The sequence below is a fragment of the Salmo salar genome, chromosome 25, assembly GCF_965601325.2.
Source record: "Salmo salar chromosome 25, fSalSal1, whole genome shotgun sequence".
NCBI lineage: Eukaryota > Metazoa > Chordata > Actinopteri > Salmoniformes > Salmonidae > Salmo > Salmo salar.
In genome coordinates, this window is record NC_138315.1 from 13,483,009 (window position 1) to 13,510,237 (window position 27,229).

General features: G+C 40.7%; 1 protein-coding gene across 6 annotated transcripts in view; it reads left to right on the forward strand.

Moving 5' to 3' along the window:
- The window catches only part of LOC106586176 (protein TANC1), a 285,715-nt gene that overhangs the window by 42,741 nt on the left and 215,745 nt on the right, over nt 1-27,229 (forward strand). For all 6 annotated transcript variants that reach the window (XM_082968891.1, XM_014173128.3, XM_014173131.3 and 3 more), the window contains one exon: nt 2,163-2,255. In XM_082968891.1, coding sequence (XP_082825017.1) covers nt 2,195-2,255 — 61 coding nt within the window. In that variant the 5' untranslated portion in view covers nt 2,163-2,194. The remainder of the gene's footprint in view (nt 1-2,162; nt 2,256-27,229) is intronic.

Below are 27,229 nucleotides of genomic sequence, written 5' to 3' on the forward strand. Positions count from 1 at the left end.
TGAAGAAAAACAATATATGAGGTGTTGACAAAATCAGGGTTGTTAATAGTTTGGGCTCTAATTTGGGGCTGCATTGTACTGTGAATGTGAGAAAATGGCCAACCAGAACAGTAACACTCCTGTTTTTTAAAGTAATAGATGTTTGAATTGCAGAACATAAATCACAACAAAATGCAATTCACCAAGGTATTTTTACCTAGCTACATTACTTCAAGTTACCAGCATGCACTGTATTCGGAAAGTATTCAGACCCCTTCCCTTTTCTCATCAATCTACACATAATATCCCATATAGAGAAAGTGAAAACAGGTTTTTAGAAATGTTTGTAAATGTATTAAAAATATAAACAGAAATACCTTATTTACATAAGTATTCAGACCCTTTGCTATGAGACTCGAAATTGAGCTCCGGTGCGTCCTGTTTCCATGAATCATCCTTGAGATGTTTCTACAACTTGATTGGAGTTCACCTGGGTAAATTCAATTGATTGGACAAGATTTGGAAAGACACCTGTCTATATAAGGTCCAACAATTGACAGTGCATGTCAGAGCAAAAACCAAGCCCTGAGGTTGAAGGAATTGTCTGTAGAGCTCCAAGACAGGATTGTGTCAAGGCACAGATCTGGATAAGGGTACCAAAACATTTCTGCAGCATTGAAGGTCCCCAAGAACTCAGTGGGCTCCATCATTCTTGAATGGAAGAAGTTTGGTACCACCAAGACCCTTCCTAGAGCTGGCCACCCAGCCAAACTGAGCAGTGGAAGAAGGGCCTTGGTCAGGGAGGTAATCAAGAACCCAATGGTCACTCTGACAGAGCACCAGAGATCCTCTGTGAAGATGGGAAACCTTCCAGAAGGACAACCATCTCTGCAGAACTCCACCAATTAGACCTTTATGGTAGAGTTGCCAGACGGAAGCCACCTCAGTAAAAGGAACATGACAGCCCGCTTGGAGTTTGCCAAAAGGCACCTAAAGGACTCTCAGACCATTAGAAACAAGATTCTCTGGTCTGATGAAACCAAGATTGAACTTTTTGGCCTGAATGCTAAGCGTTAAGTCTGGAGGAAAACCTGGCACCATCCCTACTGTGAAGCTTGGTGGTGGCAGCATCATGCTGTGGGGATGTTTTTCAGAGGCAGGGAATGGGAGACTAGTCAGGATCGAGGAAAAGATGGAGAATGGAGCAAAGTACAGAGAGATCCTTGATGAAACCTGCTCCAGAGCGCTCAAGACCTCAGACTGGGGCAAAGGTTCAACTTCCAACAGAAAAATAACCCCAAGCATACAGCCAAGACAACGCAGGAGTGGCTTCAGGACAAGTCTCTGAATGTTCTTGAGTGGCCCAGCCCGAGCCCGGACTTGAACCTGACCAAACATCTCTGGAAAGACCTGAAAATAGCTGTGCTGTGACGCTCCCCATCCAACCTGACAGAGCTTGAGAGGATCTCCAAAGAAGAATGGGAGAAACTCTCCAAATACAGGTGTGCCAAGCTTGTAGTGTCATACCCAAGAAGAATCGAGGCTGTATTTGCTGCCAAAGGTGCTTCAAAAAGTTCTGAGTAAAGGGTCTGAATACTTATGTAAATGTAATATTTCTGTTTCTATTTTTTTTTATTTTTTTTTTTAAATGTTAAAACCTGTTTTTGCTTTGTCATTATGGGGTATTGTGTGTAGATTGATGATATTTTTTTTAATTTGTATTATTTTTTGAATAAGGCTGTAATGTATCAAAATGTGGAAAAAGTGAAGGGGTCTGAATACTTTCCAAATGCACTGTACGTGCCGCTTGACTCCGATTCTAAAGAGTCAGTGAATATATCCAGATGTTCGAATTTCGTGAAAAGTGAGCGAGAAGGCCCAAGTTCAGCAGCATCAATTTAGATGTGGAATGTGGAGAATCTGACAAACTATTTTCCTGCATAACAAGATAGCAGACCTTGCCCGTTCCGTTTAATTATTAGATCATTCTTTCTGTGGTCGGCCCTCTAGAGATGACCTGCCGGATTGGGAGTGCTGTGGGAAAAATCTCAGAGGAGTGTCAGGAGAAGAGTGTATGAAATGCAGGATGCGTTATCATCAGCGTGTAAAGTTTCTGTAGACTCGCTCACACACTCTCTGCCTGTTCTGCTCTCTCTGAGTGTCAAAATGTTGTGTTTTTGCAGGGGAAGAGTGAGAGGATTCCAAGAATCAGACCATGTTCAAGGCAGTGCTGAAGAAGAACAGAGACGGAGGGAAGGGGAGCAAGAAGGAACCAGGTATGTTGAGTTATGACTAAACTGCTGCAATCATGTCATTGTCACTTTGACCATTGTGCAGCAACATGTTTCCCTCAGGATAGTTTATTTCACACATAGACCTGTCTCAACCTGTCTCCATTATTTGTATGGTTTTATGGCCATCTATGAATTGTTTAGACCTACTTTTTATTCAGAATGACAAAGGATATTATTGGTAGTTCAATGGCAATATCAAAGGGTTTGTCATAATAGGCCTACATAGTAATTTTACGCCTCAAGTTAAGAGATAGAAATATGCACATAGAGTTGAGAAGAATGCACAAAAAATATGGCTCATTTCATCGCTGTTCATAAACATTTCATCATCTGAGCCAACATTTGTAGTGAGCAAGCAGTTCGAACATACACTATATGGTCATAAACTGGTGTCACTGACACTGTCACTGTCATTGACCATTTGTCTTTGAGTCATTTGCTTGATGCTCAGGGTATAGCCGTAGTGCGTACACACACACACACACACACACACACACACACACACACACACACACACACACACACACACACACACACACACACACACTTATAAGCACCATGGCTCCATGTTTTCAGTATTTATAAACAATCTTTATTGGCTGTAAGTAACCAATACCACAGTCTCTGTTTCAACATGAAAAAGGTTGGACTAGAAAGGGAGCTAGGGTAATGAACAGTTAGGCCTTATCATTTCAGTGAGAACAATGCTGGAGGATTTTGAACTGGTATACTATTTGACACCACTGTTATTGTCAGTTTGACATCCCTATCAGGATGCAGGTGTTGTTCTGGCTCGCCCATGTAACCTTTTGGATTATTAACCATTTTCCATTATAACGGGGAATTCATTTTTTGGTGTGAGTCACTCAGCAGTGCTATTTCATTTCTGACTCACCTCTAGCAAACATAGACCAGGATCTATCTTTTTATAAACATAATACGAGGCTATGTTCTCTGGTCTTGACTCTCCTACTATAGGAAGGAACAGTTGTAGCTAAGTAGCATAATAGGTACTATATAGCAGTACAGTAGTTAAGTATATTCTGCTCATGCTTGCCTTGTCCAGGGGCTGTTTCATACAGTTGAGTCAATTTGCTCTTCTTTTTACGGGATCTCCTTGAGAACAGGCTGCGGCTTGCCTCTGTTAATATAACAGTCGACAAACTGTGAATACAAATAGACACTGGCTATCTTCCTTCAGTGTCAGGTTACACCTCTCACATCTCTCCCACACCCTCTCTCAGAATGCGTCCCGAATGGTACCCTATTCCATATGTAGGGGCCCTGGTCTAAAATAATGCACGATATAGGGAATTTGGGACACCCCCATATGACAGTAGGAGCCACAGTTCAGGACTGTATGAGGAATGTAACTGCAGGCCCTTACTCTGAACACATATCCGTTGACTTGGGATCTTATACTGTACGGCAGGGTGGCCCGCGTGTGATTTTTATTTGGCTACCCATGTTTTCTGAGCAAAGAATATAATATAATTATTATTATTTTTTATGACATTTTGTTGTTGGACATAAAATACTATATAAACACCAGCAAATCAGCTTCAATTGGTTTTCATTTTGGAGATCGGTCCCAAAGTATTCCCACGCATAATAGACAGATATGTGATAGTATACAAATGTAAGCAAGGTTTGAAATGATTATGTTTTAGTCAAATGTTATATCTGTTTTGCAGTCTACAAAATATTTGTAATTATGTTGCGGCCCCCTGACTATCTGCTCAAGAAAAAATAGTCCCGCGCTTGAATCTAGTTGATGATCCCTGCTGTAGAGGCAATGAATCACAGAGCAGTACAGTAGTCTCCCGCAAGGGTTACTATGATGCTGTCCATGCTACGTTTACTATCTTGAATAGCGATGTTGAAGGCCGATGTAATGTTTTCAGTAGAGGTGTTGAAACCTGTCTAACATGTTATGAATCAATCTTTGATTACCAGACTTTCATTGTGTGTCAGCCCAGTCAGTCACCACTAGGGTTGGAAAGGGTTGGAAACTTTCCGGTAGGTTTCCGAAATTTTCCATGGGAAGTTAAGCCTGGGAATTTGGGGAATTCTGCTTAAACTCATCAAAAAAGTTAGCTTATAACAGTGAATCTTTTTTTGTGGGATACACATAAGACAATTCTAGGTCTTGTGGCATTTTTGGTTAAACTATCCCCAATTCAATGGAATTGCAACCCTCTGCATGCACAGTGCACTCTTCCATCACATGTACAGCTGATTCCCAGATCTTGCACACTAATGAGATGCTATTGAGCCCATACTACTACACTGTCTGAGCCAAGGACCACATGCTTTTCTGGTAAGTTTTGATTACAATACTGGGTGGGGTGAATATATTTTATGTGACATAAATGATTTTCTGTTAATCGGTAAATAGTAGCCTACAGCAAAGTGTATTTAAATAATTACTAACTTGTTAACAATTTCTGCTAGTTCGTTTTTGCTACTATGTGGGTTTTAGCTTTGCTTAAACCTGCTAACTGAGGAGTGTTAATTCACCTGTTTCCATACATGTTTATTTTTAAAACATTTATCTTACAAAGGAGTTGTTTAATCTAACTGCTTAACTATTTATCTCTACATGGAATTTTTATTTATTACTCATTTTTTCCTAATCTTTACAGAAAAATGTCACGGGCACTATCTGATATGTGGAGACATTTCACTGCAGCTAATATAGAGGGAAAAGCTGTGTACATTTGCAAATACTGTGCCAAATCATATGTGAAGAATGCAACAAAAATGTAGAAGCATAAAGTTCCCTCAGCGCTCACAACAAGCAACCTCTGACAAATGTCCCTCTACTTCTATTAGAGGTGAAAATTATGAATCAGACACCTTATCAATAGCAACAGCTCACAGTCCTCCTGGAATCAGAAGCTCTTTTGACTCAATAGAGGAACGTAGTAAGAGAAATGCTGATGAATGTGTTGCTCAAGCTGTGTATGCAACTGGTTCACATCTGATGCTCACAGGCAGTGTGTATTGGAAGAGATTTCTGAATGTTCTTCGCTCTGCATACAGGTGTTGTCATCATGTTTGACAGTCTCCTGGAGGGGAAGGAGTCGCTCTAAGAAATGGCCATTTTACAGTCTGCCAATATGGACAGCCCCATCAATAGGGTCCTCCTGGATGATGTATTTTGGGAGAGAGTGGTAAGCAGCCTGAAACTACTGAAACCTATAGCAGAGGCGATTGTACGGATTGAGAGAGACTATGCCATCCTGTCTGATGTTCAGACTCTGCTTGCAGATGTAAGAGAAGAAATCCGAACTGCCCTGCCCACTTCACTGTTGCTCCAAGTTGAGGAAACTGCAGTTCTGAAATACATCAAAAAGCGTGAAGACTTCTGCCTGAAGCCCTTATACGCCGCAGCGTAAATGTTGGACTCCAAGTATGCTGGCAAGAGCATCCTGTCTGGTGCAGAGATCAACAAGGCCTATGGTGTCATCACTACTGTGTCTCGCCACCTTGGCCTGGATGAGGGCAAGGTTATTGGCAGTCTGGCAAGGGCTTTGGGGTGAATATGCAATTTGGCAGTCGTGCCAACATATCTCATCAGCCACCTGGTGGAAGGGACTTTGTGGATCTGAGGCTCTTTCCCCTGTTGCCTCCATCATCCTCCAAATTCCACCAACATCAGCCGCCTCAGAGCGCAACTGGTCCTTGTTTGGGAACACACACACCAAAGCACGCAACAGGCTGACCAATACAAGGTTGAAAATTTGCTGGCCATCCAGGAAAATTTGAGGCTTTTTGAGCCTGACAGTGAGCCAACCTCAACAAGGTTGGAAAGTGACAGTGAAGATGAGGCCTCAGAGTCTGTTCAAGAGGTGGACATTGAGGAGGTCCACGGAGAAGACATGGAAGCCTGAGAGGAAGACAACCAAAGCTTTAGTTTCTAGACTGTCATTTTACAGATGTATGTTGAAAATGTTTTTGGGAGATGCAATGGATCATTGGGGATCATTCAATATTCCCTTTCTTTTGTTGTTCAGTGAAATCATCCCATGTGAAGAGTCAACTCATTTAATTAAAGTTCAATTCGTAACTTAATTGTTTTTTAAATTTATATTTGAAGGATTTAATAATTTGCAATTATGTCTACTTATGATAAGGTAAAATGTTGATATTTCAGTCTCCATATGATATAGTAAATATATCCAAAGAAAAAAACATCTACATTTAAATGATATTAATATTAATTTGCATATATTTCCATTAATTCCCATATATTCCCATTATTTCCAATATATTCCCGTTAATTCCAACGGAAAGTTTCTACCTCTGATTATTCCCCAAAATGTGCAACCCTAGTCACATCAAGAGGCGAACACACACAGGACTGCTTGCAGTAGCTGAGCTGTTGGATGTAAATGACGGGAATAAGCTTCATCACCATTTTTCCCAGCTCTTTCCCCAGTTAGACGCTATCCATCAAGCAAAAGCAGGTCTCTCTCCCTTTCCCATGCTGGGACAGAGTCAGCCACTCCTCTCCTCTATTCAGGGCAGGACAGATGAGCTGCCTCAGCCTTTGATTACTTGGCGGCGGTCATTAGTTGTGGTCATTCGGTTGCTCTGTTGTCCTTATAGATGGGGTCACTCACTAAAGCCAGCAGGACCTCCGGCAGTAGGTAGATATAGAAAAAACAAATGGTCATTTACAGTATATATATCAGCATCATTTGAAGTGACTATCAGAGGCCAATTCCAATTGTTTCAATCTGTAAATCAAGAATTGGCCATTCATTGGAATGAAAGAGTGGTAGCAACAAAAAGGCTTTGGTTTTAAATATTCAATTATGACTCTGTAAATAAATGTTACAGTTGCGTAACAAACGGGAAACCAGGTATTTGATACTTCTTTATTTCCCCTGAAAAGATCAATTTGTTTGTAAAGTCAGCGCTCATCTAGGAGGGGCCTGGAATAAGGTTAGTAACACAGTAGTCCTGGAAACGGTCATACTAATCACAACGGGTACAGAATATCAAGTGCTCTCCGTGCCTCGATTGTAACATATTGCACATAAAATATTAAATGAACCATCTGTTCTGGTGTGAATAAAGATTGTATTATGCTTCCAAATGGTATTGGACAGAGAAATAATGCTTAAATCTACCGTCTGTTCCGATACAGTAGAGTCAAAATTCCCTTTCAATTTGCGAAAATGTGATTGTCTCCTCATGGCACATTCAAATCTGACTTATGCGCAAAGATGAGCGTATATATCGGAATTGGATGTGACTGGATATTTGATATTGCTTACTGCTGTGTTTGGATTTGTTTCGAGCAACCCCCACCCTCCCCAGTTTGATACAGTTTACTTAATTCCTTCCTCATTTGACTCATCAAATCTATTTGTATTTGTTGTGGATGGGTCACAACAGCCACCATTGAGACAGCATTAACCAGTAGAGCATTTGTGAAGAATTTGCTCTCATGTAAACATGACAGAGAGACCAGCAAAAATTCAAGTCACCCCCCTTCCCTGTAAAGAGAATGACAGTAATAAATGCTTTACAAAAGCATATCAAAGTCCACAGAGAGACATGTCATGGAAATTAGTGGGAGGAAAAATCTTGATAATTGTATAATTACATGATAGCTGGGCATATGTTCCTCATAACACCGTAGCTGCGGCCTGGAGGCAACTTAAAAGGAGTCAGGGAAACTTGGCCCCCGTGCCAGACGGAGCGCAGTCATTAGGCTGCCTCTAGGAGCCCCGCATTGCCAGGGTCCACAAACACACCATTTGCTAATTCACTCATTCTCCCTCTTTTACTCCTACCACTACTCCACCTCATCCAAATCTGCTGTACGGAACTAGCCTTTTTAATCCCTTTTAAGTACACTTTTTTTTATGGTCCGGCATTCCGGAAGTGGGATACTGGTTAGCTTTGGCCTCTGGACTTTGATGTGAACACTTTGTTTAAAAAGGTCACATTGCCAGTAGGCCTCACTGATGTTTATGGATTTGAGGCTCAAGGCACCGGGAGCTCAGTGGATTATGTAGTTGTAAAATTAAACTTGTCTGGATTAATTGGTATTCTCTTTGAGGATACGCTGGTTTTATGGAGGGTTCCTCCTGTTAACCTCTTAACAGCTAGGAGGTGCAGTCGGCAGGGTGCACAGCAGCAACCATAAGGGCACAATATGGGTTTTTAATGGAGAACTCTTGAAGAAGCACTGAGGAAATTGGTATGGCCAGCATGGGAGATATTTCACTTTGTAATATCACATTGAAACATGACATTGACATTTCACTTTAGCTTCTACTGCCAAATAAATGTGTCCTTGAGACATTTTCAGAGTTAGAGTATTCCTATCTGTGTGACAACCTGTAAAATAGGCCTACATGCCTTTCGTCTGTCATTAATTATTGGCAAGGGGCTTTCAACTGCGACTAAAGATACGTAGTGGCCCATATATTTGAAAGTCCTAACTCTGATGCATTGAAGGTGTAAGGTGTTTTATGAGTTGGAGATGGAGCGAAGCTGAACTGCGGGCCCTACATCGTCCCTCTGGCAGACTGGAACCACATGAAGAGAGTCTAATGTTTCAGTGTACTGTCTTCCCTCTGAGATTTAGCACTCTGTCTTTGGGGAGCGCTACAGCTACATACCTACATCCCTTCAGCGTTTCGTTCCTCACAGCAGGACCCTCAAGCTCTATTCCTCTGTCTCACTTCCCAGCACAGAGACTGCTTACTTTCTAGAGTAAAGTTTTACCTTCCCACTGTTCTGTCTGGGGAGTACTACTCTCACATCCCACCAGTTCCCTCTCTCTCAGTGTAGTGATCAGAGCCCAGAGCCCAGGGAAACTGACTGAAGGCTCAGGCTGTGTGGGCTAGACTCATCCCTCTTGCGGCTCCCAGCTCTAGCTATAACTCTATCTGCTGAGCTGGAGGAGACAGCCAGCTGCCAGACAGAGCTGTCTGTTTTGGCCAGTGTTAATCACACTAGCATGTCCTTGCCTTGTAATCTCTGGGGCGGCTAGGCTAAACTGCCTCAGCTACTCCTCACCACTGACTCCCTTGCCCGCCACCAGTTGGCAGGCGCCCTAGGAGCTCGGCCACACTCCAACACATCGGCCAGCTAGTCAGAGGAAAGTAAGAGTCAGTACAGAGTGGGCCCAAGCACACTGCCCTGGCTGTGCTAACCACTAGTCTGAAAAGCGGAGACAGTATCCACAGCAAATTGAGCTTTTTCATTCAATAATGTAGGCTACAGTTGGTGAACCTAGCCCGTCTTTGTCAGCAGTTGTGGGGCAATCTTACTTCACTAGGCCTACCTATACAGTGTAACAATCTTATATTTGTTATATTTTACTGTACTACATAGCAGGGTTGGGGGCAATTCAATTTCAATTCCAGTCAATTCAGGAAGTACACTGAAATTCCAATTTACTTCAATGTTTTTCAATTAGGACATTTTGGAATTGGAATTTGGTTTACTTTCTGAATTAAAATGGAGTTGACCCCAACCCTGCTACATAGTATGTTATCATGCCATTGTAATTCGATGTAAATGTGTTATATAATTATGACGTTATCCTGTTTGATAGGCTAAGCCATGTCTTGCTCATGTGGAGTTGTGGAAAGAGGTGATTACCTCACCTTTGGAGGACTAAACATGTCTTACTCCCACTGATATGTTCAATTGCATGGACCATCTATTTATACTATGGCTCAGTTGATGATAACGCCTTGCACATTTACAGATTCCCAAGCGATTGGAATGCACTTCATTGATGTTCCTGTCAACTCATCAGATCTGGCATAGCATCCAGCCAGAGACTGAGCAACATGGCCACCAACCTTTCCTTCAAAGAGCTCCCACAGCAGGCGGTGGTTTTACTCTTCAGACCAAAATCCAATTGATGTAAACCACATTTAATTTAGAGGCTTACGCAAAAAGTAAACTGGGACAAGAATGTACCACTTTATTACTTCTGCTTCTCAACATTTTTATTTTCTTAAGCACACTCTTCTTTAATAAGAGCAATGTTTAATCAGGACTTTGAGCTCCAAAAGGCAGCTTGTCCCATGTAATTTATCTCTCGGGAAATGAAAGATTAAACAAATATAACAATTCTGCCGAACACTAATGAGTGCGCATGTGTGTGCGTGTGTGTACGTATGTGTGTACGTGTGCACGTGTGCGTGACCATTACAGGGAGGGTGGTTAGGGTTGCAAAGCTAATTGTAATTTACCAAAGTTACAGGAATCTTCAGTAATTTTGGTAATTAACAGAATTACGATAGATTGCCATAGATTCTGTTAATTACCAAAATTACTGAAGATTCCTGTAACTTTGGTCATTTATACTTGAATAACTTAAAAAAATATATTAATATATAGTATGCCATTATTTTTATTAACTATGCATCTCTTCCAACTATTGACTTTTTCCATAACTGCCACCAGTTTGATGCCAAAACATTGACAACAAATTAATATTGATAGTAAAATAAAGACCAGTTTGTAAAAAAATATATATTAAGGATATTTCATGCTGAAAACCTCATATTAAACACCTATGATATTCACTAAATTGATGGTTTATATTTAGGATAATGTTTTACAGCTTTGTCATTCTATTTAAAAAATGTTTCCATCTTATTTAATTATTTAATGTATTTTACATGTAATAAAGTCACAGAGGGCTAGATTATTACAGACACCTGTGATAATCTGAATTACTCAAAAGGGCCACTAGATGTCTTGTGATATATTACATAAATCCTTGAAAGATACGGAAATTCTGGTTGTTTACTGGTAAACTTAGAAAGTTTCCAGTAATATACCCTCCTTTTGCAACCCTAGTGGTGGTGGTGGTAAGATGTAGGCCTCCACGTTGTTCTCTCAGCTGTGAGGGTGGCTGGTACAGGCTGTCTCGACAGAGCTTCTGTGTGTTTGGGACATCGGAGGGTATGCCTAATTTGGTGATGGTGGGGCAGACAAAAGAGGAAAACACATGGCTGTCACTCAGGGCTGTTGTCATTCTAGTGTTCTGCTGTCCAATTGTGTCTCGGCCAAAGCTCTGAACATTCACAATATTTTAGTGATTAGGCCTAAAAATGTATTATTCAAGTCAAACATTCCCCTGTAGAGTGAGAGGATTCTGTTTGCGTGATGATTTCGCCATATTTCTAAACATTCGCAATAAACAGTGATTCAAACTAAATTACTCAAATGAATAGATTCCTGTAGCGTGAGAGAGATTCTGTATGTGTGAGGATTTCACTTGAACAGACATAGCAGAGATTCCTGCAATTTTTCAGATTTCTCTCCCCTCTTAAGACTCTGTCTGCATGATACATTTTCACTTCACTATGGAAAACCTTCCCCAATAAACAGCAACAGCAGTTGTTTACGGACAGAACAGTTTTGCTGATTAAGCATGTTTGTCACAACTAGGCCTAAATTATTCTGTGAAAAGTGAATCATAGTTTTAGTGGCTGCATACAAGGGCCATTCTTTGAGTGGTTGAAATGCTAGCTAGCACATTGTGTCCAGAATTGTCTCCATAACATTGACATTTAAACATCATTTTTTATGCTGTTGTTGCTGCCTAGTTAATGTAGCCATGGTGAGCTTAGCGCTGTATTTTCCTACATTTCTGTCAGGGAATACATTTATTGGCCTGTATTCATATAGTGTGAGTGCTGACTTGTCCATGTAATCTTATTCATTATGCAATAGGAAAAACTGGTCCTAGATCAGCACTCCTACTCTGAGACACTTTGTGACTATGGGACATTGGAACCAATGGAGCTCCTCAGTTATCCTTTTTAGATAAAACTATTGTAAATATATCACCAAATAACTGATTAAAACACACTGTTTTGCAATAATGGTCTACAGTAGCTTCAACAGCACTCTAGGGTAGCACCATGGTGTAGCCGTAGGACAGCTATTTTCCATTCTCCTCTGGGTACATTGGCTTCCATACTAAACCTAGGAGGCTCGTGGTTCTCACCCCTTCCATAGCCCCCACGTAATTATGACAACTTCCGGAGGACATCCTCCATCCTATCAGAGCTCTTGCTGAATGAATGAACATCTTGTCCATCCAATCAAAGGATCAGAGAATGAATCTAGTACTGAAAGCACAAGCTTTAGTTGACACAATGAGAGAGAAAGACAATAGTTAAACAGTTTTGAACAAATTCATTTATTCAAAAATGGAGAAGTAGCAGAGAGCGAGAGAGCTAGCTATATGTTGTTGTATTTTTTTCTTCTTAGTTTACCCTTCACTTCACTAAGCCTACTCAGCAACCTGACTCAAACAGAGAGGAATGCTTTCAGTTGTATTAATTTATTGCCACCGGGGCTCGCCGGTGTAACTGCTAAACTGCTTGCTGGACACTGTACTGTGTGATTGTATGCATCGATTGGATTGTTTACTAACATGTTAGTTTTAGTTAGTTGACTATATCGTTAATATTCTGGTATTTTTGGTATTTTATTAGGATCCCCATTAGGTGTTGCAAAAGCAGCAGCTACTCTTCCTGGGGTCCACAGAAAACATTAAACATAATACAGAATGACATAATACAGAACATCATTAGACAAGAACAGCTCAAGGACAGAACTACAGTTGAAGTCGGAAGTTTACAGTCATTAACCTGTTGGGGCTAGGGGGCAGTATTTTCACGGCCAGATAAAAAACGTACCCGATTTAAACTGGTTACTACTCTTACCCAGAAACGAGAACATGCATATAATTAGTATATTTGGATAGAAAACACTCTAAAGTTTCTAAAACTGTTTGAATGGTGTCTGTGAGTATAACAGAACTCATATGGCAGGCCAAAACCTGAGAAGATTCCATGCAGGAAGTGCCCTGTCTGACAATTTGTTGTCCTCCTAGGGCATCTCTATAAAAAATACAGCATCTCTGCTGTAACGTGACATTTTCTAAGGCTTCCATTGGCTCTAAGAAGGCGCCAGAAAGTGGAATGAGAGCTCTGCAGTCTCTGGGCGAAAAACAGCAGGAGTGTTTGTGAGTGGTCAGGCAGGGAACACTGACACTGGAGCGCGCGTGCACGAGAGGACCACATTTTTTTCTTTCTCTCTTTGAACAAATACAACGTCGCCCGGTTGGAATATTATCGCTATTTTACGAGAAAAATCGCATAAAAATTGATTTTAAACAGTGTTTGACATGCTTCAAAGTACGGTAATGGAATATTTTGAAATGTTTTGTCACGAAATGCACCCTTCAGATACTGACCTCAACGCACGAACAAAACGGAGCTATTTCAATATAACTATGGATTATTTCAAACCAAAACAACATTTGTTGTTGAAGTAGAAGTCCTGGGAGTGCATTCTGACGAAGAACAGCAAAGGTAATCCAATTTTTCTAATAGTAAATCTGAGTTTGGTGAGGGCCAAACTTGGTGGGTGTCAAATTAGCTAGCCGTGATGGCCGGGCTATCTACTCAGAATATTGCAAAATGTGCTTTCGCCGAAAAGCTATTTTAAAATCTGACACCGCGATTGCATAAAGGAGTTCTGGATCTATAATTCTTTAACCTGTTAGGGCTAGGGGGCAGTATTTGCACGGCTGGATAAAAAAAATGTACCCGATTTAATCTGGTTACTAATCCTACCCAGTAACTAGAATATGCATATACTTATTATATATGGATAGAAAACACTCTAAAGTTTCTAAAACTGTTTGAATGGTGTCTGTGAGTATAACAGAACTCATTTGGCAGGCAAAACCCTGACACATTTTCTGACAGGAAGTGGATACCTGATGTGTTGTATTACCTTTAAACCTATCCCATTGAAAAACACAGGGGCTGAGGAATATTTTGGCACTTCCTATTGCTTCCACTAGATGTCACCAGCCTTTACAAAGTGTTTTGAGTCTTCTGGAGGGAGATCTGACCGAACAAGAGCCATGGAATGATGATGGCCCATTAGACACCTGGCGCGCGAGTTCATGTTGGGTACCCTCGTTCCAATACGTTATAAAAGAGTATGCATTCGTCCACCTTGAATATTATTCATGTTCTGGTTAAAAAAGGCCCTAATGATTTATGCTATACAACGTTTGACATGTTTGAACGAACGTAAATATATTTTTTCCCCTCGTTCATGACGAGAAGTCCGGCTGGCTTAGATCATGTGCTAACAAGACGGAGATTTTTGGACATAAATGATGAGCTTTTTTGAACAAAACTACATTCGTTATGGACCTGTGATACCTGGAAGTGACATCTGATGAAGAGAATCAAAGGTAATGGATTATTTACATAGTATTTTCGATTTTAGATCTCCCCAACATGACGTCTAGTCTGTATCGCAACGCGTATTTTTCTGGGCGCAGTGCTCAGATTATTGCAAAGTGTGATTTCCCAGTAAGGTTATTTTTAAATATGGCAAGTTGATTGCGTTCAAGAGATGTAAATCTATAATTCTTTAAATGACAATATAATATTTTACCAATGTTTTCTAATTTTAATTATTTAATTTGTGGTGCTGACTTGACTGCCGGTTATTGGAGGGAAACGATTTCCTCAACATCAATGCCATAGTAAAACGCTGTTTTTGGATATAAATATGAACTTGATAGAACTAAAAATGCATGCATTGTCTAACATAATGTCCTAGGAGTGTCATCTGATGGAGATTGTAAAAGGTTAGTGCATCATTTTAGCTGGTTTTATGGTTTTGGTGACCCTGTCTTTGAATTGACAAAACATTACACACAACTCTTGTAAATGTACTGTCCTAACATACTCTAAATTTATGCTTTCGCCGTAAAACCTTTTTGAAATCGTAAAACGTGGTTAGATTAAGGAGATGTTTATCTTTCAAAGGGTGTAAAATAGTTGTATGTTTGAAAAATTTGAATTTTGACATTTATTTGGATTCAAATTTGCCGCTCTTGAAATGCACCTGCTGTTGATGGAGTGCACCACGGGGGGGACGCTAGCATCCCACCTAGCCCATAGAGGTTAAATAATTGTTGTGTATTTTGTGAACGTTAATCGTGAGTAATTAAGTCAATTCACCGGAAGTTTGCGGTGGGTATGCTAGTTCTGAACATCACATGCTAATGTAAAAAGCTGGTTTTTGATATAAATATGAACTTGATTGAACAAAACATGCATGTATTGTAAAACATAATGTCCTAGGAGTGTCATCTGATGAAGATCATCAAAGGTTAGTGCTGCATTTAGCTGTGGTTTTGGTTTTTGTGACATATATGCATGCTTTGAAAATGGCTGTGTGATTATTTTTGGCAGGGTACTCTCCTGACATAATCTAATGTTTTGCTTTCGCTGTAAAGCCTTTTTGAAATCGGACAGTGTGGTTAGATTAACGAGAGTCTTGTCTTTAAAATTGTGTAAAATAGTCCTATGTTTGAGAAATTGAAGTTATAGCATTTATGAGGTATTTGTATTTTGCGCCACGCGATTCCACTGGCTGTTGACTAGGGAGGTTAAACAGCTTGGAAAATTCGCAGAAAATTATGTCATGGCTTTAGAAGCTTCTGAAAGGCTAATTGACATCATTTGAGTCAATTGGAGGTGTACCTGTGGATGTATTTCAAGGCCTACCTTCAAACTCAGTGCCTCTTTTCTTGACATCATGGGAAAATCAAAAGAAATCAGGCAAGACCTCAGAAAAAAAATGTAGACCTCCACAAGTCTGGTTCATCCTTGGGAGCAATTTGCAAATGCCTGAAGGTACCACGTTCATCTGTACAAACAATAGTACGCAAGTATAAACACCATGGGACCACGCAGCCGTCATACCGCTCAGGAAGGAGACACGTTCTGTCTCCTAGAGATGAATGTATTTTGGTGCGAAAAGTGCAAATCAATCCCAGAACAACAGCAAAGGACCTTGTGAAGATGCTGGAGGAAACAGGTACAAAAGTATCTATATCCACAGTAAAACGAGTCCTATATCGATATAACCTGAAAGGCCACTCAGCAAGGAAGAAGCCACTGCTCCAAAACCGCCATAAAAAAGCCAGACAACGGTTTGCAACTGCACATGGGGACAAAGATCGTACTTTTTGGAGAAATGTCCCCTGGTCTGATGAAACAAAAATAGAACTGTTTGGCCATAATGACCATTGTTATGTTTGGAGGAAAAGGGGGACGCTTGCAAGGCGAAGAACACCATCCCAACCGTGAAGCACGGGGGTGGCAGCATCATGTTGTGGGGGTGCTTTGCTGCAGGAGGGACTGGTGCACTTCACGAAATAGATGGCATCCTGAGCTGATATAAATCTGAAATAAATCATTGGCTCTACTATTATTCTGACATTTCACATTCTTAAAATAAAGTGGTGATCCTACGACAGTGAATTTTTACTAGGATTCAATGTCAGGAATTGTGAAAACTGATTTTAAATGTATTTGGCTAAGGTGTATGTAAACTTTCGACTTCAACTGTACATACATTATTAAAAAGGCACACGTAGCCTACATGTCACTGTATACACACAAACTTTTTAGGTCTAATAGGGGAGAGGCGTTGTGCTGCGAGGTGTTGCTTTTTCTGTTTTTTTAAACCAAGTTTGCTGTTTATTTGAGCAATATGAGATGGAAGGAAGTTACATGCAATAAGGGCTCTATATAATACTGTACGTTTTCTTGAATTTGTTCTGGATTTGGGGACTATGAAAAGACCCCTGGTGGCATGTCTGGTGGGAGAAGTGTGTGTGTCAGAGCTGTGTGAAAGTTGACTATGCAAACAATTTGGGATTTTTAACACGTTAGTGTTTCTTATAAAAAGAAGTGATGCAGTCCGTCTGTCCTCAACTCTTAGCCAAGAGAGACTGGTATGCATAGTATTTATATTAGCCCTCTGATTACAATTAAGAGCAAAACGTGCCGCTCTGTTCTGTGCCAGCTGCCGCTTAACTAGGTCTTTCCTTGCCGCACTGGACCACACGACTGGACAATAATCAAGATTAGACAAAACTAGAGCCTGCAGAACTTGCTTTTTGGAGTGTGGTGTTAAAAAAGCAGAGCATCTCTTTATTACAGCTAGACTTCTCCATCTTTGCAACCATTGAATCATATGTTTTGACCATGACAGTTTACAATCTACGGTAACGCCAAGTAATTTAGTCTCCTCAACTTGTTCAACAGCCACACCATTCATTACCAGATTCAGCTGAAGTCTAGCACTTAAGGAATGATTTGTACCAAATACAATGCTTTTAGTTTTAGAGATGTTCAGGAACAGTTTATTACTGGCCACCCATTCCAAAACAGACTTCAACTCTTTGTTAAGGGTTTCAGTGACTTCATTAGCTGTGGTTGCTGATGCGTATATGGTTGAATCATCAACATATATGGACACTCATGCTTTGTTTAATGCCAGTGGCCGGTCATTGGTAAAAATAGAAAGATTAGAGGGCCTAGAGAGCTGCCCTGCGGTACACCAAACTTTACATGTTTGACATTAGAGAAGCTTCCATTAAAGAAACCCTTTGAGTTCTATTAGATAGATAGCTCTGAATCCACAATATGACAGCGGTTGAAAAGCCATAGCACTGAAGTTTTTTCAACAACAGTGTTAGGGGTGTGTACGGAGGCGAAGTCAGGTGCAGGAGGTCAGAGTGAAGTAAACAGGCGCACTTTAATTCCGGTCCAAAAACGATAGCAAATAAAAACATACACGTGCCAAAAACACGGAATATAATAAAAGTATAGCGCCTGACCATATCCACATAACAATAAACAATTCCACACAAAGACATGGAGGGGAACAGAGGACTAAATACATGTAGTGTGATTTCGGAATGAAAACCAGGTATGTATGGAACAAGACAAAACAAATGGACATATGAGAAATGGAGCGGCAATCGCAGATCGCCGCCCGAACAAGGAGAGGAGCCGACTTCGCGGAAGTCGTGACAAACAGGTTATGGTCAATAATATCAAAGGCTGCACTGAAATCTATCAGTACAGCTCCCACAATCTTCTTATTATCAATTTCTTTCAACCAATCATCAGTCATTTGTGTCAGTGCAGTACATGTTGAGTGCCCTTCACTATAAGCATGCTGAAAGTCTGTTGTTAATTTGTTGACAGAGAAATAGTATTGTATTTGGTCAGACACATTTTTTCCCAACAGTTTGCTAAGAGCGTGCTTATAGGTCTGCTGTTAGAACCAGTAAAAGCCGCTTTACCACTCTTTGGTAGCGGAATTACTTTGGCTTCCCTCCAGGCCTGAGGACAAAGACTTTCCTCTAGGCTCAGATTAAAAATATGACATTTAGGAGTGGCTATGGAGTCAGCCACCATCCTCAGTAGCTTTCCATTTAAGTTGTCAATGCCAGGAGGTTTGATCGTTAACAATAATTTTTCCCTCTCCCACTTGGTGGCCTATAGCAACACCCCAAAAGAAAAGGCTTTAGATGTGCCAAGTGAACCTGTAACCACAACACTTCAATAACACTTGACATAAGATCTTCTCTAAGCATTACAGGGATATGGCTCTGAATATATACAGCAACACCTCCCCCATAAGCATTTCTGTCTCTTCTATAAATGTTATATCCTTGTATTACTACTGATGTATCATCAAATGAATTATCTAAGTGAGTCTAAGAAATGGCTAATATATGAATGTTATCTGATGTTAGCAAGTTATTGATTTCATTAACCTTATTTCTAAGGCTACATATATTAATATGGGCTATTTTCAGCCCTTTTCTGGGTAGCTTATCAGAGATAGACATAATATTGAAAAGAGCAAACAAAGCAAGAGAAAATAATATACTTTCAGCAGTCCGTTAATCAATTGGTGTGTTTGCTGCGGGGTTGAGGCTACGAACCCATAGGCTTGGCTCTCTCATCCCTTCCAGGCTTCTGGGAGGGAGGGTGGACAATAAGTCTGTCAGAGCGGATGTACACAATGTCCCCACGCGATCAAGCAGCTTTCATGGCTTGGATCAGTTAACTTCAGGATACTCCTCGTTGAGGAAGATATTTGTTCCTCTCAAGTTCTTGGCTCTTTCCAGAACAGCTACCTTGTCTTTGAACCTCAAAAACTTGACCACTATCAGCCTGGGCCTATCACCTGGGCCGGTGGTGGGTTTTCCAATCCTATCGGCGCGCTCCACCTCAATCTTCCTGTGGTCCATCTTCAATTTCTGAGATCATTTCCCTCACTTTGTCCTCAGACTCCATCCAGGTCTCTTATGGAGATTCTGCAATTCCGTCCACAACCATGTTGTTTCGCCTTGATTGTCCCTCGAGATAGTCTAATTTATCTGTCATTGTTATAATGGATTCACACACAGAACTGATGTCCTCTCTCATTGACTTACAGATTGTGTCATCTTGCCGTTCTCTAGTTTCAACTTGTCGAGCTGACCCTGGGAGAACTGCAAACTGTTCTTCAGGTCATGGACCTCTCTGGTCAGGTCGTCCATTCTTTTATTAGTAGAATCCACAAGTTTTTGGACAAAACACTTGAAACAATTTTCTTGTTGTTGTAACAACTGCTTATAGGTCACTTTTTGCTCGTTTAAAAGATCCTTCACGTGTGATAGAGAGACACCACTGTCACTGTCCTCAATGGTACTCACGCTGGCTTTGGTCTTTGTCATAGTAGCTAGCAATGTATGTTAGGCTGTTTACTCCTTACAGTTCCAGACAGGGCAGGTCACGGGGAAAATGTAAAATAACAAACAGCAGGGATCTAGACAGCCACAAACACGGGACAATCTGTGGTCTCAGCCACAATGGCTATCCGCGTCGCTAGCTTAATGTTCGGCTAGCTGCGACGCCAAATAGCTCCTCAGACCCGTCCTTGGTCGGCAGGATCATTGGAAAGATACAAGAAGTCCCAGCAACTGATACCAAATGCGTCACGGGATCAAGAAGGAATTATAAAATGAGCAAAGTGATGATGCGGTATGTGACTGCTCTGAAAGTGAACTGTGTGTGCTGGTGATCAGGGGTGTATTCATTCCGCCGGTTCTGGTGCAAAACATTTCTTAAACGGAAGTAAACAGGACCTACCTGGAGTGAGGGACCTTTCTGAATTTGTCCATTAGTTCTACTGTATGTCACTGTTTTGCGAGCTCCATCCCAACTTTGCTATTTTGTGATTCTTTTGGCGTTTATATTTACTTTATTTTCACGAAATGTATCCGTTATCGTTTCTTATAAAGACAATAACTTTTTAACATCAGATTACTTACCTCATTTCGGCTTCGACTTCGACTCATCTGCCCTTGGCTCTTTCTGTAATTCCGACACAATTTTCAGGGTATCCAAGAGGAAACGTCTGTGTTATAGAGGCAAGGAAGGAGAAGTCCTGGCGAGATTAAGGCGAAGGGAAAACTGGCCACCTCTTCCTTCCATTCTATTGGCCACTTGATGATAAGATGGATGATCGTGGATTTGCTACCAACGGGACTGTCATAACTGCAATATTCTCAGCTTTTTTGAATCATGGCTTTCGGACAAGATAACAACAGTTTTTACCCCTAAGCCATAAGACTCCTGAACAGGTAACCAAATGGTTACCCGGACTATTTGCATTGTGTGCTCCCCCCAACCCCTCTTTTACGCTGCTGCTACTCTCTGTTCATCATATATGCATAGTCACTTTAACCATACCCACATGTACATACTACCTCAATTGGCCCGACCAACCGGTGTCTGTATATAGCCTTGCTACTCTTATTTTCAAATGTCTTTTTACTGTTGTTTTATTTCTTTACTTACCTACACACACATAATTTTTTTCTCTCGCACTATTGGTTAGAGCCTGTAAGTAAGCATTTCACTGTAAAGTCTACACCTGTTGTATTCGGCGCACGTGACAAATAAACTTTGATTTGACAGGACAGTGGAGTCAGGGAAATATAGCGGGGGAGGAGTTTGCCTCTTCATCAACAACAAATGGTGTGTTGACGCGCGCACAGTGGAAGTCTCGACCCATTGTTCACCCGTCTTGGAATACCTGAAGGTCAAATGCTGAACTTTCTATCTCCTGAGGGAGTTTTCAGTTGTTACCGTGACCACTGTATACATTCCACCTCAGGAAAAGAAAAATAACAAGCTGGCACTTAACAAACTGTACAAGGATATAAACAACCAGGAAAACTTGCACCCAGAGGCCGCTTTTCTTGTTGTCTTTTTTAGTTTCACCGTCAGACACGTGATGCCCAACTTCCATCAATACGTCTCCTTCGCCACTAGTGGCGATAAAGTCCTAGAACACTGTTACTCTACCCACAAGCAAGCATACAAGGCCCTCCCCCATTCGGGAAATCAGATCATGACTCCTTACTCCTGCTTCCTGTTTGCAGAAGCTCAAACAGCAAGCACACGTGACTCGGTCCGTTGAGAAATGGTCATCAGAATCAGAGATTATGCTACAGGACTGCTTTGTTAGTGCTGATTAGAATATGTTCCGACGCTCTGCCGGTAACATCGACGAGCTAATCACCTCCGTCACTTCATTAGGAAATGCATCAGCGATGTTGTCCCCACAGTGAAGGTTCGCTGCTTCCCCAATCAAAAGCCATAGATGCAGTAGAGCGGGTCAAGAGCTTTACGTTCCTCAATTGAAAAGGTTTGGCATGGGCCATCAAATTCTCAAAAAGTTATACGGCTGCACCATTGAGAGCATCTTGACTGGCTGCATCACTGTTTGGCAACAGCACCACCCTCAATCGCATGGTGCTACAGAGGGTGGTGAGGACAGCCCAGTGCATCACGGGGGCTGAGCTCCATGCCATCTAGGACCTCTATATCAGGCGGTGTGAAAGGAAGGCCCGGAAAATTATTAAAGACTCCATAGTGTGTTCTCTGCTTCCGCACGGCAAGCGATACCGATGCATCAAGTCTGACAGCAACAGGCTCCTGAACAGCTTCTGTCCCCAAGCCATAAGACTGCTAAATAGCAACAACAAAAAATGTCTACATGGACTATCTGAGTGACCCTTGTATTTTATTTGTATTTTGGCACTTTATGCACATTCACAAGACTCTACACACTCACGTACACTGACACTCCAACTCCAACTCAAACACACATACACACACACACATAATCATTATATACAGTCGTTGCCAAAAATATTGGCACCCTTGCATTTTTTTCTTGTAATTCACAATTTTCCCTAAAAATAAGTTGGAATTGAACAAAATATTTGTTCTCCACAATTCTTTATTTCACTGTTATTACAGAACCTTTGTTCTTCATTCAGAACGTAAAATATCCATTTAAGTCAGAAAATAAATAGAAATAGCATTGACAAAATTATTGACACCCTAGACTTAATATTTGGTTGCACAGCCTTTGGTCAAAATAACTGCAATCAAGCGCTTCCTATAGCTATTGATGAGCTTCCTGCACCTCTGTACTGGCAGTTTGGCCCACTCCTCTTTTGCAAACTGCTCCAGTTCTCCCAGATTTGAAAGGTGCCTTCTCCCAACTGTTGTTTTCAATGGGACTCATTGCTGGCCACTTCAGAACAGTCCAGCGTTTTGTCTTGAACCATTCCTGGGTGCTTTTTGAAGTGTGTTTGGGGTCATTGTCCTGCTGGAAGACCCATGACCTTCGACAGAGACCCAGCTTTGTGACACTCGGTTCTGACATTGCACTCCAAAATGCCTTGGTATTCTTCTGATTTCATGATGCCATGCACACGTTAAAGGCACCCAGTACCAGAGTCAGCAAAGCAACCCCAAAACATCACTGTACCTCCTCTATGTTTGATGCAGGGAAGATTTTATTTTGTTTGAAGGCTTAATTTTGTTTTCTGTAAACATAGAGATGGTGTGCTTTACCAAAAACCTCGAATTGGTCTCATTTGTCCACAGGACATTCTCACAGAAGGATTTTGGCATGTTCAGGTGTGTTTTGGCAAATTGTAGTCATTCTCTCTTATGTCTTTCTCTCAGCAGTGGGGTCCTCCTGGGTCTCCATCCATATAACCCACTTTCATTGAGTTGGCGGCACATTGTGTGATTGGAAACTGTCGTACCTTGTGTCTGAAGGTCAGCTTGAATCTGTTTATTTCTAAGTACTTCTAGAAGGTGCCAATAATATTGTTTGGGCCATTTTAGGATTTCTTTGTGGAAAAAGCTAAGATTTAGTAAATTATTCAGTTTATTTTTGTTTCGTTCAACTACACACCGAAGACATACATATGTGGATACCAAAATATTTTTTAATTTCAACAGTTTTCTGCAAGAAATTGTGTATTATTTGAGAAGAGTGCAAGGGTGCTGCTACTCTGTTTATCATATATCCTGATGCCTAGTCACCACACACCTATGCATATCTACCTGCACATTGTAAATGGGTGATTCTGCAACTTCGGGCACTTTGGCTCTGTAAGCTTTCAGAAATTAAAACTTATTGAAACACCATTTTACCAGCATTATAATAGTCTTGATAATGGCTACGATCGTAGTATTCAGGAATGTATATATTTTTGTCATTTTTCTCAGACAGCCATAGACAAATGCCGTTTCCATCACACATTTTAGTTGAGAATGAAATATAATACAATTCATTTATAACACATTTCTTATACATTAACTTGTATAGAATATTATTTTAAGTGATTTTTAAGGTTTTCCTAATATTAATAATTCAACATGATGCCTGACTGTTTAAACCTGCCTTTGTGACAGCTGAAAACATGTATTTATCATGAAAAATAAGATATTTCCACTGAACCTTTTTGTGCGATTATGATAACAACCATATGATTTCCCTATCTAAAACAAATCAATCAATGTAAATTATACATAATATACTAATTTACCTAAAAAATATTGGTATGGTGGAAATGGCTATGTAAAAAAATATATTTTTGCAAACATTTTGAACAACCATTGTTAAACATTTAATTAATTTACGACAAAGTAAGATTCCATGGGATTCCATGGGCAGAGCTCAAGGAAGTATGCCAGTGTTTTTGAGAGATGGGCCCAGATAGCAGGTCGGTCACCTGCATAGAAGAGCTCAGTGAGCAAAGTGAAACTGTATAATTTGTGTTATATCCATCACAGGTGTGGAGGGTCACTTGCTTGTGAGAATCACCAAAGTGAACTGCCTGGATTTCACTGGTGTATTTATACAGGTAGTTCTCTGCAAAGTCAATATGCACAATGATCTCCTCTTTCCCCAGATTCTCTTTTAATTCTCTCAGTTTGGAGTATTGATGTCGAATGTTGTACACGTGTTTCCCCAACTTCTCTTTCATTCCTTTGGAGAAGTCCTCCAGTAGAATATGCAGTGTGCCACACACTTTAATTTTACGGTCAAATGTACGGTGAACTTCTCCATTTTTCCCTCTTTGTTTTTCTTCTCTCTCTCTTCAGCTTTGTTTTCCCACTCAAACCACCATGTCTGCTCACCAGCATCAAAGTCAGATGTTTAAGCTCATTTGCTTGGCAAAGGGAGCACTCTGTACATGCAATCTTTCTTCATGTTCTCACAGCACAAAGACTCAATAACGTTGTCAATGTTGCTGCAGCTGATCGCTTTGTGGTACTGTAGTTTGTCCGCCATGAACTGGAGGTTGGCGTGGGTTTTGCAGAGGCATGTGTCCCTATCCTGGACTGTTGGCTTGACAACACAAAAAGGACGTCTTTTGCAGAATTCATAGTAAGACGTTTTAATCTCTGAATATTCCCTCTTAAACTTCTGATAAAGGTTCTGAATTGTGCCATTCAAGAAGCACTTCTGCTTTTTTTTCTTGTTCCTCGTTATTGTGTCCTTTTTACCATGTTGTCATCACGTTCATAGAATCTAGCGATTTTCTCTTCTGTGACTGTGCTAATTCTATTACACTGCTTTTTCCTGGAGTATTGAAGACTTGTTGTCCTGTTTTCATTTGCCCTCATTGCTTTTGCTGAAAATCCAAATTCTCTGTTTCGGCTTTCACCAGGCCATACTTTCTCAGGATGTTGCCTCTGAGTGTTTTTGAAGCCACTTGTTTGTCCTTGGCACTGCACATTTTTTGATACGTTTGCTTTAACTCTGCAATGATGGCATTTTCAAACAATAAAATCCTTCTCAAGTTCTTTGAAGTTCCCTTCATTTGCTGCTTTGTCTATGGGGAATGTTTTCTCTCCATTTTCTTCATCAGTTGATCATACTTTTTTTTGTATTTCTCAGCTTTCCATAAAGCTTTTTCAAGTTTGACATTTGTCATGCATAGATCTCTGTATGTTTTTGAGCGACCTCTTCCAACCTTTTTCCTTCCAGCAAGTATTCAACTTCTCATTTCTGTGGCAGACAATGAGGAAGGGGTAACAGGGTGTGCATCAGGGGCAGGTAAGTTAGGGGCAGGTATTTTGGCCTCATGTTCTGGCAGCAAGTCATCTAGAGACTGAGGTGGTGTGTTGCCTGATAGGTAGGTCTCCATTTCAACTGTTCTTTTTAAATTCTGTCTTCTATTCCGTCAGTTGCATTTCCATTGCCTTCTCTTGCTTCTTTGTTCTTGCTTTGTAAGCTCAGAGATAGATTTCACTTCTCCCTTATTTTTTCTTCCAGTGTCTCTCCCTGTCTTTTTGTAGAACTTCCTGGTATCGTATAGGACTTTTTTTTACATTTTGTTTCTATCACATTTCAGGTAAGACCCAGATGCAGACAGTGTCGAAGTAACGAAAGTTTATTACTAATACAGGGGCAGGCAAAACGACAGGTCAAGGGCAGGCAGAGGTCAGTAATCCAGACAGGGTTCAAAAGGTCCAGAACGGCAGGCAATCTCTGGGTCAAAGCAGGCAGAGGTCAATAACACAGTTTGGTGTGGCAATGCACAGAACGACAAGCAGGCTCAGGGCAGGCAGAAAGGTTAAAACCGGGAAAAACTAGTAAACAGGAACTAGACCAGACAGGAGCAAGGGGAAAACAGCTGGTAGGTTTCACGAAACAAAACAAACTGGCAACAGACAAACAGAAAACACAGGTATAAATACACTGGGGATAATTGGGAAGATTGGCGACACCTGGAGGGGGGTCGGAGACAAGCACAAAGACAGGTGAAACATCAGGGTGTGACAGTTTCTATATGTCTGTGACCTCTATGCTGTTTTATGTGGCATCTTCTAAAAACAAAGATAAGTACTACTTATCCACAGCTTGGAGCATTTTCTAGATTAAATTAATTTAAAACATGATTAAGTAAGCCTAAAGTTAAAAATAATAACGTAATAATGTGAAAATGACAGACTGCTTAGCATGCTTTGGCAAGAAGTACAGATAGCATATAGTTTACACTAAATACATTAAATAAACTTTAAAAGAATACATTTTACCACAAATCACAGAAATGATAGCTTGTTTGGAAATTACTGACAATAAAAATATTCTCTACACCAGCAATATTTACCTAGATTTTTCTTCAAGTTCTGGACATCACATCTGGAACAACTGTCTGCTGCAGCCATGTGCTTTAGTGTCACAATAAGTTTCCATGGTAACTAAATTAACATTCTCTTGAAAAAACTTTAATGATGAGGAATTTGCCCTCAGTGGTGGAAATGACACCACGGCCAAAGGACAGGTATATTTTGTGTAAAAAACAATATAAAGGGCATACTCACAATAAATATTGATATAGATTTTATTTAGGGCGCACCGGTACGACATTTTTGGCCGATACCGATATCCAATATTTTCCTTGCCAAAAAAAAGCGATACTTTTTTAAGCATTCTAGTATAGTTAAATAGTTAACTTACACACAAACACAAACACACACACACACACACACACACACACACACACACACACACACACACACACACACACACACACACACACACACACACACACACACACACACTCATTCACAATGACGCAGCGGTCTAAGGCACTGCATCTCAGTGCAAGAGGCGTCACCACAGTCCTTGTTTCGAATCCAGGCTGTATTGGGAGTCCCATAGGGCTGTGCACAATTGGCCAA